This window comes from Macrotis lagotis, chromosome 3, assembly GCF_037893015.1.
Source record: "Macrotis lagotis isolate mMagLag1 chromosome 3, bilby.v1.9.chrom.fasta, whole genome shotgun sequence".
In the NCBI taxonomy this organism is placed as follows: domain Eukaryota; kingdom Metazoa; phylum Chordata; class Mammalia; order Peramelemorphia; family Peramelidae; genus Macrotis; species Macrotis lagotis.
In genome coordinates, this window is record NC_133660.1 from 283,081,147 (window position 1) to 283,097,856 (window position 16,710).

The 16,710-nt window shown below is 55.9% G+C and overlaps 2 protein-coding genes across 9 annotated transcripts in view; one reads left to right on the forward strand and one right to left on the reverse strand.

Annotated features, from left to right (window-relative positions):
• Positions 1-855: 855 nt before the first annotated feature.
• KCNK7 (potassium two pore domain channel subfamily K member 7) lies at positions 856-4,442 on the forward strand (the record flags this gene model as incomplete). The annotated part of the gene is made up of 3 exons (XM_074231074.1): positions 856-1,186; positions 2,764-3,156; positions 4,064-4,442. Coding segments are annotated over 3 exons (960 nt in total), but the record flags the coding sequence as incomplete, so codon positions are not given.
• Positions 4,443-4,995: 553 nt separating this feature from the next.
• The window catches only part of EHBP1L1 (EH domain binding protein 1 like 1), a 30,592-nt gene continuing 18,877 nt past the window's right edge, over positions 4,996-16,710 (reverse strand). For 3 of the 8 annotated variants that reach the window (XM_074231072.1, XM_074231071.1, XM_074231073.1), the window contains 7 exons: positions 11,053-11,104; positions 10,854-10,927; positions 10,593-10,716; positions 9,032-9,131; positions 7,998-8,071; positions 5,896-6,010; positions 4,999-5,712 (listed from right to left, as the gene is read on the reverse strand). In XM_074231072.1, coding sequence (XP_074087173.1) covers positions 5,613-5,712; positions 5,896-6,010; positions 7,998-8,071; positions 9,032-9,131; positions 10,593-10,716; positions 10,854-10,927; positions 11,053-11,104 — 639 coding nt within the window. In that variant the 3' untranslated portion in view covers positions 4,999-5,612. The other 5 variants (XM_074231069.1, XM_074231070.1, XM_074231067.1 and 2 more) reach the window with 4 other exon arrangements.

Consider the following 16,710-nt stretch of genomic DNA (forward strand, 5'->3'; position numbering starts at 1 on the left):
CCTCCTAAAGGAATGGGGGATGGGATGCAGCATCCCAAGCAGGGGGAGACCCAAAGATGGTGTGTTGCTGGGAAACTGTCGGGGGCCAACCCCAAGGCTTGGCTGCTATGGTGTGGATGAGCCAGAGATGTAAGAACTCGGGCCGCTAGGCAGTGCAGAGACATTGGAGAGAGCCCCCGCCTTGGAGCCAGGAGGACCTGTCTGACTCTTGCCTCTCATTAGCTGTGTGGCCCTGGACAAGTCACTTCATCTGGACGGCCTCACCTCCAGAGCCAGCCCCAGTCATCTTGATCCATCTCTGGCCACAGGACCAGATGTCCCCAGGGGAGAAGCTGAAGCTCCTGACTCAGCCCAGGCCCCCTCACTCAAATCCAGTTGGTGTTTCATATCAGCTCCCTGACGTCATGGCCTTGGGGAGAATGAAGGGCAAACTCCATCCTATCATGTGTGGGGGCTTGTCCCGGGAATCTGGGGCCTCAGCTTCCCCACCTGTAAAGGAAGGATAGTGTCCAGATGATCTCTGTTGGGGGGGGGGCACACAGTGGACCCCCGGGGGTATGGAAAGGAGCAGGGAACCCCAGGACCTGTGGGCTCTGCTGATGGTTGAGTGACGGGCAAGTCTCTCCCCTCTGGTCCGTCTGTCCTTGGCCAGATACCCCGGTGGTTGAAGGAGATTCCCATCCCTCTCACCTGGCTCCAGCCCATACACCTCCTCCCTGGGGCTCCTCCTCCCTCCTCCTGGCTCTCTTTCACCTACACAGGGCGCTGCTCTGGTCCTCCTCCCAGCTCCCAGGAGCCTTCTCCTCAGCTACTCACTCCTAGGGTCCCCCCAGCCCACCCGGGCTCAGGGTCTGAGGGGCAGGGCTGCTGTGGGACATGGGGCCTGGGGCCCGATACTGGCTGCTCCTGGCCTCTTATCTGGCCTTCCTCCTCCTGGGGTCTGCTGTGTTCATGGCCATCGAGGGTCCCCCTGAGCGCAGGCTCTGGGAGCAGCTCCTGGGACACCTGGCTGCCTTCCAGGCAGACTACCAGGACTGCCTGCCCCCTGGAAGGCTGGCGCCGCTGCTGGAGGGGGTCCTGCGTGCCCAGGCCTATGGTGTCTCTGCCCTGGGCAATGCCACTGAGCCCGAGAACTGGGACTTCGCCTCTGCCCTGTTCTTTGCCGTCAGTGTCCTCACCACCACAGGTAAAGGGGCCCTGGAGGAAGGGGAGAGGCGGGGGAGAGCCTGCAGACCCCTGTGGGGTGGAAGGGGGGGGGGTCTCGGCTCTTCCTCTGCCTGCCCCAGAGATCCCCATACATACCCCAGCTTGGTGTGGGGTGTAGGGGGATCCCCTTGCAGCCCTAGACGCTCCCCAACCGGTACCTCCGGTTTATCCGCTGAGAGGGGTGTGCCCTGGCTTTAGGCCCTGCCCACCCCAGGCTGCTCCTTCTGGAAGTGGAGATGGGCAGGACCCCCGACCGGACCAGAATCTTGGGTTTGGGAGGGGCCTCAGGGCAGCGATGTGACCTCTCTGACTAGTGGAGAACTCCTCAGGGATAGCCCCCCCCCACTAGCCAGCCGCCCCCCTCCTTCCCCGGTCTGATGGCGAGATGTTCCTGGGATCAAGACCCAGTTCCCACCCCTCAGTTCTGCCCCCTGGAGCTCCCTCCTCTCCCCAAGACGACTCTTCAAACACTTGAGGACGGGACAGCTCTCAGGTCATGTCCCCCTCCCCAACACACACTCCTGGCCAGGATATTATTTCCATTTTAACAGATGAGGAAACTGAGGCTCAGAGAAATTCATGGACTTGTCCTTAGTCACTCAGAGAGTGAGTAGAGTGGAATTTGAACCCAGGCCTCTCCAGATTCCAAATATTCTATCTATACGGTCACTGAGGGCACCCGCATGGCATTTTGGAAAAATGTTAATCCCCACCATCCAGTCCAGTGCTGGCTTTGTGTCTGCCCAACTGAGCTGTTATTTAGAGTCAATGTCCCGGTAAAATGTTAGAAGAATGGGGTACAAATTGCTGGGGTGCCTGGGTTCCAGGCCTGGCAGTGCTTCTACCTGACCACATGGCCCTGAGAAGGTCAATCCCTTCCCTGAGCCTCAGTTTCTCCATTTGTCAAATCAAGAAACTGGCCCAAAAAAGGTTGTAGTTTCTGGTCCTTCCAGGCCCTACAGGTGTGTGAGTCAGGTGGCACTCTGTGATGTTAAGGGGGGCAGTTCACCCCCCATTCAGCAAACCTCCCTCAACTGCTCACAGAGCCGGCAGCTTTATGGGGGTGCTGGGCCATCCTGTGGAAGGGCAGATGGGAAGAATGGACACACAGCACACAGAGACAAATGATGGATTTGGGCTTTGATGGAGGGAGGAAAGAGCTTCTACTGAATACCTATCAAAGGTGGGAGCGGCTGCTCCCCCAGGTAGTGAGCTCCCCATCTTTGAGAAGAGGATGGGTGGTTGTTTGTCAGGGACGTCACAAAAGCCATTCTTGTTCTGGCCTGGGTTGACCCCCAGCCTCTGAAGTCCATTCTGATGGGCACAACTCAGTTCACCACGAAGATCTCTCTTGGGTTGGGGACCTAGGGGAGGGAAAGATGGTGCTGGGCTTCCTGGCTTGGACCATCTTTGTTGGGGGATTTTTGTGGGTTCGGGGGACCAAGAGCCTTGAAAAGTCCCCAGCAAGTGTGAGAGAGCTTCAGGGCCCTCCCAGGACCAGGATGAGTTGGGGGCAGGCCACCTACTCAATCTCCCCTTCTCTCTCCCCACCGCCAGGTTATGGCCACACCGCCCTGCTCTCTGATGGCGGGAAGGCCTTCTGTGTGGGCTTTGCAGGCCTGGGCCTGCCTGCGGGTCTTGTGCTGGTGGCAGTCCTGCGCCAGCCCCTGCTGCGCCGGCTGCACCACCTGGTGAGTTGGGCAGCCACCCGCTGTGGCCTGGACCCTGCCAGGGTCCCCTGGCTCCAGGCTTTGTTGCTGGGGCTGATGGTCGGGACCATCTTTGTCCTGCTTCCTGCCCTGGTGCTCTGGGACCGAGAGGACCACTGGAGCCTACTAGATGCCTTCTACTTCTGTTTTATGTCACTCAGCACTATTGGCCTGGGGGACTTTGTTCCTGGCCAGGACTACCACCCTGCTCTCTACTGGTTCTACCAGCTGGCCCTCATCTGTGAGTAAAGGAGATGGCCCCTGGGCTGGGGGACCCCAGGGACCCTTTACACTGAATGCTTAGTCCTTAAATTGAAAGAGGCTCTAATGGTGTAAACTCAGGCACCGTGGTGAACATGTTTTTGTCCTTTTGTGAACATGTGAACATGTTTTGTCTCACAGACCATGACATCAGGGAGGTGAGGCCATGACAAGCACGTGAATTGGATTCGAGTGAGAGAAAGGGCTGTGCTGAGTCCCCAACCTCACTCTTTCCTCCAAAGCTAACTGGGTCCAGTGGCCAAATAGAGATCAAAAAGACTGGAGATGGCCCTGGATGGGAGGCAGTTAGGGTGAAGTGACTTGCCCAAGGTCACACAGTATCAAGTGTCTTGAGGCTGGATTTGAATTCCCTCCATGGCCAGTGCTCTATTCACTGTGCCACCTTCAATGTGAAGGCTCCTCCCAGAGTCAAGAGACAATTTACCCTGGTTGCAGTGTTTTTAAGAATTAAGGGAGACTTCATAATGGTCTTCAAACAATGCAGAAGGCTCTTGTGGGGAAGGCAGAAGGGTCCATCCTGTTCCCCATGGCTGTAGTCTGAGGGAGAGGACTTAAACCGGGAGGATTATCTCTGTCACTGAGAAACTTGGGGGGTGCCTACCCTCTCCTGCTGATCTGGTGGGGCGGGGGAGCATGTGCTTCTCCCTGATCTCCATCCCCAGGGGCCCTTAGAGCTGTGCTATGGCCCCTCTCCAAAACTAAGACCTGAGGCCAAAGGATTGGGAGGGATGAGGGGATGGCACAGCAAGAGATGAAGTGGGGCAGCAGCCCAGTCACTCTTTCCAGGCAGGGGGCAAACAATTTGAATTCTGGCAGCCTAGGACCCCATTCCCTTCTCTCCCTCACTCTGGCTCTCTTCTCCCTAGGTTATCTGCTTCTGGGGCTGTTCACCCTGCTCTTGACTCTGGAGGCCGTGTCAGAGCTAAGGGAGGTCCGAGTAGTGGTGGGCTTCTTCAGCCCCAGCGGCTCCAAGAGCCCAGAGGACCAAAGGGGCATTGTGGCTCAGGACGCTCTGACCCTTAATAACTGCCCGCCACCCAGTACCTCCCCTGCTCCTCAGGGTCTGGCCCAGGGACAGGTTTCCCCCTCCAGAGCTTCCTGACAGAACTTGGAGCACCCGCACCCCACAGGATGGGTGTGTGTGTGTGTGTGTGTGTGTGTGTGTGTGTGTGTGTGTGTGTGTGTGTGTCTGTATGTGTGTTTCTGTGTTTGTGTGTGTGTGTGTGTCGTGAATAAAGAAGTCTAGTTCCCACTTGTCTGTGACTCAGTCTCTCCCAGTCCTCTCAGATTCAAGCCCCCAGGCTACACCACTTGCAGCACCTGCCTGGCCCCAGCATTTGGCACTGGGACAGCCCCCTTCTGCAGGTGAGCCAATAGGGCCAGGGAAAGAACCTACCTTGCCCAAGGTCATAGAAGCCTGGACCAGCTACTTCTATAATGCAGGCTACATCTGATTATCCAGACCCTCAGTGTCCTCATCTGTAAAATGGGCAATGGCTTGGCCTATACCCCTTCCCCTGCTCGACATGGAGAGAAGTCCTTGGTATGCTCTTGTATGTTATTCAGCTGGAAGAAGACTTGGCCTTTCCTTGTTGATTTTGCACAGGAGGAAGTGGGGGTGCCAAGGGGGCTCCCCCAGGGTCCAGTCACATAGGCGGGCCCTATGGGAGCTAGGATGCAGGCCAGACCTCCTGGGGGACGCCCTTCAAGGACAGCCATATCTCTGGCGCCCCCATCCTCATCTACCCTAGGTTCCATGGAGCAGCTGCCCCCCCCACCCCGACCCGGGGGGGCAGGAGGGAAGGAGAGAGCCAAGGCCAGCTTCAAGTCAAAATTTATTGTGGACAAACTCCTCGTTGGTGATGCGGTTGGGGGGTGGGTGGGTGCTGGGGTCCATTTTGACAGCCAATGATGGCCACTGACTCAATTGTCAGTGGTTCAGTGACCCCCACCCTATAATCCTCTTGGCTCGGGGAAGGGGCCAGGAGGTGGGAGGACCAAGTCCTCGTCCACTCTGCCTCTCCCCACCCCATTCAGTTAACAAAAACGTCCTGGGGTCCCACCAGACACATACACACATACACACATACACACGTACACGCTTCAATAAATACTGGGGGGGGGGGGACCAACCCCACGCCCCAAGTGCTGCAAACTAGGCCCCATGGTGGCCTCTGGAGGCCATGCGTGGAAAGGCACGAGTGGGATGGGGAAGGAGAAGAGCCAAGGGGCTGATTCTTGGGGGTGCAGGAAGGCAGAGTGCGGGGTGGCTGTGGCCTAGCCCAGGCAGAGAGGGATGCCCCCGTGCAGGGGATCCCCAAGACTGGTGGTGACCCTCGACTCCACCGCCACGAAAGGGGGCGGCCACCCCAGGGGACTGGCCGAGGATCTGTGCCCTGGACGGCCTGGCCCGGCTTAGCTCAGCAGGCAGCGCTCCCGCCGGCTCAACTGGCGGCTCAGCTTCCGACGGCGCTGCTCCAGTCCCCGCTCCAGCCGTGCGTCCTCCTCCAGGGCCCTACAACAACAAGGCTGAGGGTCCCGACCGGCCTGGACCCTGGACCTGGCCAACTGGAGAGGCTCAGGCAGGGGCAGGGGCAGCCAGACCTTAGCCCTGGCACCAGATCAGCAGGAGAGGGTGGGCACCCCCCCAACACCCCAAACCTGAGCTGGAATCTGGGGCTGGGTCAGTCAGACTCACGTTCTCTCCTTATTATCCAAATCTCGAACCAACTCATCCCGTTGGTTCACCAAGGACACCAGTTCCTCCAGTAGGAGCTGCTCCCGGTGCTGCTGAGCGTCTGTCTTCAGCCAGTCTGGGGATGGGGGCAAGGGGGCAGATGAGAAGACTGGCTGACCTTGTCTGGGGGGCAAGCTGGTCTGTCTGTCTGGGTCTGGGTCTGCCTTGTCTGGCTCCTCATTTTAAACCAATGAACATTTATTAACGATCTGCCCAGGGGCTGAGCCCTGGAGATACAACGCAATCCCCTGCCCCCCCAGTCCCCCAATTACAGTCTCTGCCTTTCCTGTGCTGGCAGTTTACTAGAGTGTCCAGAAATAGGGTAATATATAGTAGACTGGACAGGAGGAGCTTGAGACTGAGACAGACACAGACACAGACACAGACACAGACACTTACAAGACAGACTGGACAGGAGGGGCTTGAGGGGGCTGGCGAGGGAGAGAGGAGAGCCAGAACCAGGAGAAGGAAGGGCAGAGTTTCTTTCCCTGGCAGAATGAGGAAGGCTGGCCAGGGCACTGGGGGCAGGGTTGGCCAGGGGATCACTTGCTGTTTTCATTGGTATCCATCTTTATGCAAATGACTTTCAGATTTATTTGTCCAGCCCTAACTGAGACTGGTGGAGGTGCAGCGGACAGAGTTCTGGACTGGGGTCAGGAACACCTAAGATCCAGTCTGGTCTCAAACACTTAGCCACTTCACTTCTGTTTGCCTCAGTTTCCCCATATGTTAAACAAGGCTACTCACAGCAGCCATCTCCCAGGCTTGGGGTTGGGAACAAACGAGATAATAATTGTGAAGCACTCGGCACCTAGTAGGTGATTAATGAGTGCTTATGTCCTCTTCCCAGACTCCAGTGTTGCATCCCCAACCTGACGTCCTGTGGACATCTTCAACTCCACATGTCCCCAACAGACCTCCTTTGCTTTCCGCCCAAACTCTCACCTCCTCCTAACTGTCCAATGACTGTCCTAATCTCCATCACCCTCCCAGTCCCCCCAGGATTGCAATCTGGTCACTCCCTCTCGTCCCCACCCCAGACCCAATCTCTTGCCAGGTCCTGTCTACCCTCTATGCATACCTTCTCCTCCTCTCCTCTTCCCAGACCCTCGTCACCTCACCCCTCACACCAGTTGCTAGGGGCTTGCTCTGCCTCCAGTCTACCCTCCGTTCAACAACTTCCATTCAGCACAGACCTGACCCTGGCACTCTCCTAGTCGACAGCCTCCAGTGGCTTCCTATGGCTCCAGAACCAAACAGAACATCTTTAATATGACTTTTAAAGCCCTCCAAAGTCTGCCCATTGCCCCCTTAGCAACCCCACCACATCCCCTGATTCAGTGACCCTAGTTTTTCTCCAGATTCCAACTTTCTCCAGATCCCCTGCCAAGTGTGCCCTCCATCCTTGGCTCTGAAGTCCCAGCTAAAATACCACCTTCTAGTCTGTCCCAACCTTCCTTCCTGCAGCTAGCTTCCAGTGCACTCACCCATCTATATTTCTTTGTTTTTGGTCTTTGTGTTTTTGCAAGGCAATGGGATTAAATGACTTGTCCAAGGTCACACAGTTAGCAACTATCATCTGTCAGACTGAATTTGAACTCAAGTCTTCCTGACTTCAGAGCTGTTTCCCTCTTGACTCACTGCTCCAATAGATCTTTGTTTATACACAATTATTTGCCGATTGTCTTTCTCCATTAGACTGTGAGCTCCTTTGAGATTAGTTGAGGGCCTGGCACATCAGTTTAATAAATGACCTTTGACTGGCAGGGAACCAACCAAGTGGACTGGTTTAGTTGCAGTGTGCACTGACTCTGTGACAGGAGTGGAATGAATTGAGACTGTAATGGTAGGGTTGGAGTCAAACTGTGGGCTGCCTTTAATGTTGGGCTTTGTCCCAGGGGAAGTGGGGAGCCATGGAAGGTCTCTCAACAGGAGAGTACCATGCTCAGAGCCAGCCTTACAAAGATCAGATTGGCAAATACCTAGAAGGGGAATTGGAAGGGGAGAGATGAGAGGTAGGGGGTGAATGGGTCATCCCATTGCCATGTCTCCAACCACTTTACCTTCAATGGCCATCATGGCTCTCAATTCTCTGCTCAGGAGCTCGAACCGTCTCTCCAGGTCTTGTTCTTCTATCCTGCAACAGGAAGAAAGGGGCATCAGCACCCTGGAGACCTGGAAGACCCCCAGGTTCCCAGAACCTTTCAGTGGGATCTGAAGGGTGAAAAAATGGCCTTTTCATCCAGGGGCCAACAGGTTAAGAAATGGGCTCAGGAATGCAGGAGGAGGTCATGGGACGTCTGGGACAAGGTTATTGGGAATCTTTTGCAAATTCTGAAATTTCACCACATTGGAGTGACTGCTTTAGAGTCTCTCCCACACCTACGTAACTCTATAGACAAGTCAGTCTCCTTGGTCCTAATTTCCTCTTCTGTAAAATGGGGATAACCTACCAGGTTTCTTCCAGTCTAATCTATATTCATTAAAAACTATGTACATGGGAGTTATTATGATTCTTTTTTTTGCAAGGCAAATGGGGTTAAGTGGCTTGCCCAAGGCCTATTATGATTCTTTATCACAGAATACACACTTCTTCTTCCCTTCCTTCTTCCTTCCTCTCTTCCTCTCTCCTTTTTTCTCTTTCTTTCTTCCTTCCTTCATATCTTCCCTTCCTTTCTCCTTCCTTTCCTTTTTCTTTTTGCCCTCTCTCCCTTCCTTCATTCCTTCTATCCACCCTCTCTCCCTTTCTTTCTTCTTCCCTCTCCTCTCCTTTCTCCTTCTGTTCCATCTTTCCTCCCTCTCTCCCCTTTCTTTCTTTTCTTCCTTCCTATTTTCCCCTCCTTTCTTCTTTTCTCTCTTCTCTCCTTCCTTCTGTCTTTCTTTTCTTTCTTTCTTCCTTCCTTCCTTAAATGTGTTGCCCAGGAGTTAGCATGGCAAGTCCTCTAGGTATCCTGGACTGTGGTCCCCTCTGCAGCTCAGCTAGGGTCCCCCAACACATAATAGGTTTGTGGCCAAGACTTAGAAGGAGAAGGGAAGGACCTGTCCCAGAGGTAGGATCCACTGACCCCCCCACCCCCACCCCGAGGGAGGGGCTCACAGGAGCTGGAGCTGGTCCTGCCTCCGGATCAGAGCATTCTTCTTGTTCACCAACGTGAACCACTCTTGGATCAGCACCTCCTCCTGCAGCTTGTCAGCACCTGGGAAGCCACCTGATTTATGGAACTGTCTGGAGGGGCAGAGGCCCCTCCTCGCCGCCCCCTCCAGAACGTAAGCTGCCTGAGGACAGAGGCTGATCTGTGCCAGGCAGCTGCCGTGGCTGATTGCTACCATCTCCATGCCTGGCTTGCCCTTTCTACCATTTCCCTCTACCTGGGACGCTCTCCCTCCCCTAACTCTTCTGGCAGATCCCTGGCCTTCCTTCAAAACTCCATCATAGAACTGACAATAAGGAAGCAAAACTTTCACTCTTTGTAAGCTTAATAGAACCCTAGAAAATCAACTAAAAAGCTCCTTGAAACAATCAACAACTTCAGCAAAGTAGCAGGATATAAAATAAATCCACATAAATCATCAGCATTTCTATAGATGTACAACAAAGCCTATGGGAAAGAGGTGGAAAGAAAAATTCCACTTAAAGTAAGTGGAGACAGCATTAAATACCTTCCAAATCAAACCCAGAAACCCTGTGAGCACAATGACAAAACACTTTTCACACAAATCAACTCAGATCTAAGCAATATCAGTTGCTCCTGGTTAGGCTGAGCTAATATAATTAGGACAATTCTACCCAAATTAAGTGACTCTTCAGTGCCATAGCCATCAAACTCCCCAAAAGGGCTAGAAAATAATAGAACAAAATTCATCTGGGGCTACAAAAGGTTACAAAAATATAAAGGGAGGTGGCCGTGCTCTACCATCTCTGAAACCGTCTATAAGGCGGCAGTCATTGACCTGCCTGGTACCGCTTAAGAAACAGAGTGACGGACCAGAGCGCCAGGCCGGTCCGGAGGAAACAGTAGGCAATGGCTAGAGTCACCTACTGTCCGACAAACCGCAAGGCGGGAGGCTCTGGAGTACCAACTGCTGCTCACCAAGACCTGCTGGGAAAACTGGGAAAGGATGTGGCAAAAGTAGGCCTAGGGCCGCATCCCACACCCTATACCACAAACCGGGTCCAGGCTTTTGGCATAAAACATGATGCTACAGACCAATGGAGAGGTGCAGAAAAGGGGGCGTGTGGGACCCAACGAGAGAACTGCGTGATCGTGGGGTGGAAAAGCTTCTGCACCGATCCACGGAATCTAGCTGAGAGGAGGGAAAGACAGGACGCCGGGGAGCACTCTCACACGGCGGGGGGGGGGGGGGGGGGGGGGGGGGTCGCCAAACTAGACAGAGTGGGATCGAGGCCATGATCACAGGTCACTGGGGAGGAACCAGTGGGGTGGGCGGCGGTGAGCAAAAGGGGAGAGGGCCAAGGCTGGGGAGGCCCGGGGCCCCGAGCCCCGCCGCTGACCCGCCCGCCCAGGGCCCAGCCCCGGGAGGAGCGAGAAGGAGCGGGACCAGTGGCTCCGGGCGGGGCGGGGCGGGCGGGGCGTGGCCGGGCGGGGCGGGGCGTGGCCGGGCGGGGCGGGGCGGGGCGGGGCCGGGCCGGGCCGCACCTGTCTCCATGAGGCCCCGCAGCTGCGCCTCCACCTGCGCCGCGCGCGCGTCGATCTGCCTCTGCTCGCGGTCCAGCGCCTGCAGCTCGGAGCTCACGTACTGGCTCGTGTCCTGGAAGCGCTGCTGCGGGGGGCGGCGGGGGGCGGCGGGGTCACGGCCGGGCCCCGGGGCGCCCCCGGCTCCCCCCTCCCCTCCACACAAGCGCCGCCCAGACACGACCCCCCACCGGCGCCGGGACTTGGGGGGCCCAGGCCGCTCACCATGCCGGGATCCTCCCCGGGGTTGGCGACGGGCCGAGGGCTCGGCGTTGCCTCCTCCACGGGGGGCGTCACTTCTGGAAACAGAAATCACCCCGCTTGCCCCCGGGGCCGGAGGGAGGCCAGTCGGGGGCTCCCTCTCACAGAGTGGGGACCCCTAGGGCGGTGAGCCCCACCCCCAGCCCAGGAGCCCCAGGCTTACCGGCAAGCTTCTGGTGGGCAGAGGCCGAGGCCGAATCCGGAGCCGGGGCCTCCTGTGGAGAAAGTGGTGGGTCGGGTGAGGCAGAGGATGGGGGGCTTCTGTCAGGGGACCCAAGGTCTGGGCTACAAAGGGGCTGAGGGCCCCGATCCAGCTACCCCCCATTTACAGGTGAGGCCCGGGGGGGGTACACATGCCGTTAGCACCGCTGGCTCCCGGTTTAGAGCGGAGGAAAGCGAGGCACAGCGACTGAAGGTCTCACTTCTGGGGCGCTGGAACCCCCAGGCTGGCAGCTCCTGTCAACCGAGCCCGCAAGGGGGGCCATGGGAAGAAAAGGGCCTCTGCACCTCCAAATCCTCTTGACTAACAGTCACTCCTGGGTCTCTGAGGAGGCGGCGGAGGCTGGGCCCACCTCGGGTGGAGGGATGAGCCCCACAAGGTCTAGCCCCCTCCCTCCCCCATTCTGCCATCTGCAGATGGACCCCGACCCTTGGCAGACTCCCCTGGAGGCCGTGGACACTGCCACCCCTGTTGGGGCCTCGGTTTCCCTGGCTGACAAATGGGGTGGCATCAGAGTGGGTGCCCTTGAGAAACCCTGATGACTTCTTGCAAAATTTAACAAACACATTAAAGGTCTCCTGAGTACAGAGGGACCTTTGTCCCAAAGTCCAACCTGGGGAGGGGGGGCTGCTTCTGACTCCACCTTCCCTCCACCATGACTCTTTCCTAGAGACCTCCTGCACTTCTGTCTTCCCAGTCCAGGGCCTGGGGTCTCTGATGCTTTCTTCTCCTCCCCCCACCCCCATGTCAGCTGCATTTTAAAGGAAAGCAGGATAGACTGAAAGGCAACCACTTGACAGGTGAGTAAACTGAGGCTCAGCAAGGAGAAGGGAGCTGCCCAAGGCAGCGGACGAGCTGCACAAGCAGTTATTTCAATGCTGTGATTTGGGCAAAAGAAGGAAAATGGTTCCAGTTCTGTCCTTAGGATGTCCTAGGCCAGTCTGACATTTCATAAAAATCACAATTAGACCTTGGAGAGAATCTGGAGCAGGGGGTGGCTGGGGGGTGAAGGGGGGCTTAGAACAATAGAACATAGATGATGGGAGATTAGCAGTATTAGAGATCATCTACCCAAAGCCCCCATTTACAAGTGGGGAGACCCAAGGCGCCAAGTCCCAGGTGGCCCTCTGCCCTGCCAGCAGCCCTTCCCCTTCATAGCCTTGGGCTCACTTGTGCGCCTTACCCCCTCAGGTCCATGATTCCACCTGACTCTGCCTCTGGCTCCCCACGCCTGGCCCTCAGCCCAGATGATAAAGAATCTAGCTGCCCTGGAGCCCGCCAGCCTCCCAACTGGATCTGCCGGCTCCCAGAACGGGTCTCTCCGGGCGAGAGCCTCGGCTCCAACCAGGCAACCTAACCACTATTACCCGTCTCCTGTCTCCTCGGGGCCGGCCCTCCTGTTTCCCAGGATCCTGAGGCCATCTCTCCCAGCCTGCCTCGACCACCCTTGCCACCCCCCCACTGCCAGCTTGGAGACCCTCTCTTACCAGAGGTATTAGGGTGGCAAGACCGAGAGGGGGGAGTCCCCCACCCAGGGGAGGCTGGCCCCTTAAGTGCCCCCCCTTGCTGTGTTCTACCCTCCACACACACCCACACACACCCTCTCAGACACACATGCATTCCCACACTCTCACCGACACTCACACATGCGACAGCAGGGACGTCCAGGCCAGAACTGGGCTCTTCACGCCAGGCCCGGAACCCCCCAAATCCTCCACTGCACTTGATCCGTTTGACTTGACAGGTAAGACACCTTGAATATATGTGGTGCTTAGGCAAGGCCAAGGCCAAAGCTCCAGGTTCCTCCAGGTCTGGGGATCTTTCTGCTACACCCAGTAGGGAGCCAGAAGACCTGGGTTCAAATCCTGGCTCCTTTGCTTCTGACTCATGTGACTAACCCTGGGTAGCAATAAGGATAGCAGAGTTGGCGAAAGCTGTAGACTTGCTACCTCATTTAGGGTCTCACAGCAGCCCTGGGTGGAGGCGGCTATCTAGATTGTCACCCTCATTTTATGGGTGGGGAAACTGAGTCAGAAAGAGTGACTTGTCCAGGGTCAGTTAGTAAGCATGAACCCTGAGGGCAGGGATCGTCTTCTGTCTCTGGTGACCTCAGTTCCTAATATAAGGCTGGGCTCGGAGGCGGCCTATAATGAGGGCTTGTTCCAGGCCCAGGGAAAGACCTGGCAAAGCAGACATATGCTACTGCCAGTGAGGCTGGAAAACTGGTGGGGGTGAGGGTGCAAGGAGGCGGCTGAGCCAGCAGAGAAACTGAGATTCAGAGAACACATCTGGGGCATCAGGGTCTGGCCAGTCCTGCCTTCCTGACCCAGGCTCCTCCTCTGTACTATCAGGAAGGCCTATTCAACTCACTGCCACTCCTTGTTTTGGGTTCTAAGCACCCCCCCCCCACCCCAGCTCTGCTGCTCCAGGTTCTCTGTCCTCCAGGAGCCAAGAAGACCCATTTGAATCTTGCCTTTGGTCCCTACTGGGGAGAACCCGTGAACGAGCAATTTCATCCCTCAGGCCTCTCAATTGGCCTAGAAGGCGCCTATCTGAATCGGTAAAGGGACTCTGTCCATCCGGAACGTCCCCAAGGAAATCCCAGGTCCTGGAGTCCTGTCCCAGTCAAGGCTCCTCCCAGCTCTGTTTCCATGGGAACCAGACCCTACCTCCAAGGTTGTAGCCTCATCCCTCTAAGCGGGATTCTGGGATGTCCCAGGGGACAGAGGCCTGGATTACGGAGGAGGGATCAGGGGTGTTATTCCCGGGCTCCTGGCTCAAGAATAGGCCAGACAAGACCAAGGCTGCCCCTTAGTTGTTTTTTCCTGATCCCTGGAATTCCAATGCCAGTCTAGCCACTGAGAGAGTCAGCTGCCAGACCTGGGTGAGGCCTCCTTAAAAGTGAAGGGGCCAGTGCCTCTTTAACAATGAGGCTCTTACACAATCATCCTGAATCACCCACCCTCCTGGCGCAGAGAATTGTGTGTTCCAGCTGAGCAAGGCTTGGGAGCAGGGAGCCCCCAGTGCCAGAGCTGGAGAAGGGACCCTTTGCCTACAGAGCAGGGAGTGGAGGGGCTGATCAGCCCAAGGGCCTCCTCTGAGAGAAGAGGCAGCAAAAGTTGTTAAGGGAAAGACAGCCAAGGCCCCAGTGTGCCTGAGGCCCGCAGCCAAGAGAGAGCAGGATGGGCAGGCCAGGCCAGGCCAGGCCACGATGGGCCCTGCTGGAGAGAGAAGATCCAGCTCCTGAGGGAACCTGAGGAACCCTGGAAAATTGCCTGTCAGGCCAGTGAGGGCTGGAGAGGCCAGGAGAGCAAGAGAAAAGGGGGGAGGAAAGCAGAGAATGGAGTCCCTGCCCTCAGCCCCCACCTCCTCTGAGCTCCAAGTGGGGGGCTTGGAGGAGGTCTCTGAAGCCCTTCCAGCTCTGAGGCATTCTGACAGACATTTCATCATTCCATGATCTATGTTCTGAGGTCCCTCCCATCACCAACGTCCCATGTTCTGTGTTCTAAGGTCCCTTCTGGTCCCACTGCTGCCTCCTTTGTCAGTGGCCATTGTCTCCTTGGACCCTGGAAGTCTGGCCAGCCTGCACTCCCCCTGAAGATCACCAGTAGTCTCCTAATCGCTTGGTCCAACTCTCCTTCCTTCTCCTCGTCTTCCTCTTCCTCCTCCTCTTGCTCCTTTTCTTTGGGCTTGCCAACAATCACCACCTTCATGCCAATGGCTCCCAAACCTCTATCGTTGGTCCTTTCCTTTCTTCGGAACACGAGGCCCAGCCCTCCAGCTGCCTTCAGGATCGTCCACTTAATGTGCCACTAGCAGAAGAACCCCGGACTCAGCTCATCTGGAGCCCCCCCACTCCAAACCTGCCCTTTCTTCTGCCTTCACTGTTCCGATCTATGGGGGTGTCACCCAACTAGCTCTTATTCCTGCCTCTAACACTCACTAGTCCTGTGACCAGAGGCTTTGTGAATCTGATTCATTATTTAACCTCAATGAGTCTCAGTTTTCTCCTCTATAAAATGGGGATAATAACTCTTTCAGTTACCTTAGAGGTCACTGCAATAGTAAAAAGCTGGCATATATTAAGGGCCTTCTAGGTACCGGCTGCTATCCTCAGTATTTACAAATATTTCATTTGATGCTCACAACAACATGGGAGGAAGGTGTTATCATTATTATTACCCCCATTTTACAGCTGGAGAAACTGAGGCAGACAGCAATTTAAGTGACTTACCTAAGCACTGTCTCCTCTCTCCTTTCTTTCTCTCCTCTCTGTCTCCTCCAATGAGCTGCTGGTCCTCTGGATGCCATCTCATTACTACCTGCCTGGACTAACAGGCTTCTTCTCTCCAATCCCTCCAATCGTCTTGACCCCCTCCTGCCCTCTGGACCTCTCATTCCTTTGCTCAAGCATCCTCCTCCTGCCCATCAGCTTCTCCCCTGGCACCGCCTGGCCACTCCAGCGGCCACCCCACCCACTCAACACTCCAGACAAATGAAGCTCCTTAAAAAGAGTTCCCAGAACCAGGCAGCTAGGTGGCGCAGTGGATAGAGCACTGGCCCTGGAGTCAGGAGGACCCGAGTTCAAATCCGGCCTCAGACACTTAATAATTACCTAGCTGTGTGGCCTTGAGCAAGCCACTTAACCCCATTGCCTTGCAAAAGAAAAAAAAAAAAGAGTTCCTGGAACCGCCAAGCCTCTGCTCATCTTCCAGAGGCCAACTCCAGGGCCTCCTCCTTCAGGAAGCCTTCCTTCTTGTCTAATGGGTCCAACCCTCACATCCCGGGTTTGTTTGTCCCCTCCCAAGGCATTGATCACAGGCTCTTGGGATGCCCAGGTCTATGCTAGACTCCATCGTGCCAGCCTTAGCCAACCTTTGACTACCAAATAATTGTTGGGTGAATGACTCCAACGAGTGGAACCCACCAGGCTAGGCCAACATTCCCAGGCTGCCAGACTGACCAGTGGGTGGCCAAGGAGCTTCTGTGATCTGCCTGGGATGAGGGGGCATCCTGTCGAGGGGTTCTTTTGGTCTGTGGGTACTTGACTCAAGGCCTCAGACTTGCTGCAGATTGGAGGAAGGAGGAAGTGATACTGTGATAGTTCCCAATTCCTCCCTAGACCTTCCAGATGCCAGAATGCAAGTCACTGGGCTGCCAGACTGGACGCCACCCCCCTTTTCAAACATTCTTAATCACTTCCTGCCCCACCCTACTTGGACTTCTCTCTTTCCCTCTTTCCCATAGCCCTGGCCTTGGGAGGAGGGATGGGCAAAGGCCTGCTGCATCCACAGTGATGCTGCTGAGCCTGTTAATCCATGTCACCATGATGGAAAGCAATTTGGAATTTGCTCTAAAAACCAAGGAACCTGCTCAAACCCTTCATCTCAAACAGCCCCTGCTAGGCAGGTGCCCCAAGAAAGTCAAGGACAGAAAGAAAGGCCCTATGCACTATTCAGAGCTTCACTTTGTTTGGGACTCAGAGACCTGGGAACCAGTGGGGTGATGGTTAAATAGGTGGGGCCCAGGAAGAGAAAAGGCTGGAAGCAATGGGGGCCAGGAAGAGCTCAAAGAGGCAGGGGAAGGGTTCTATGAAGGGAT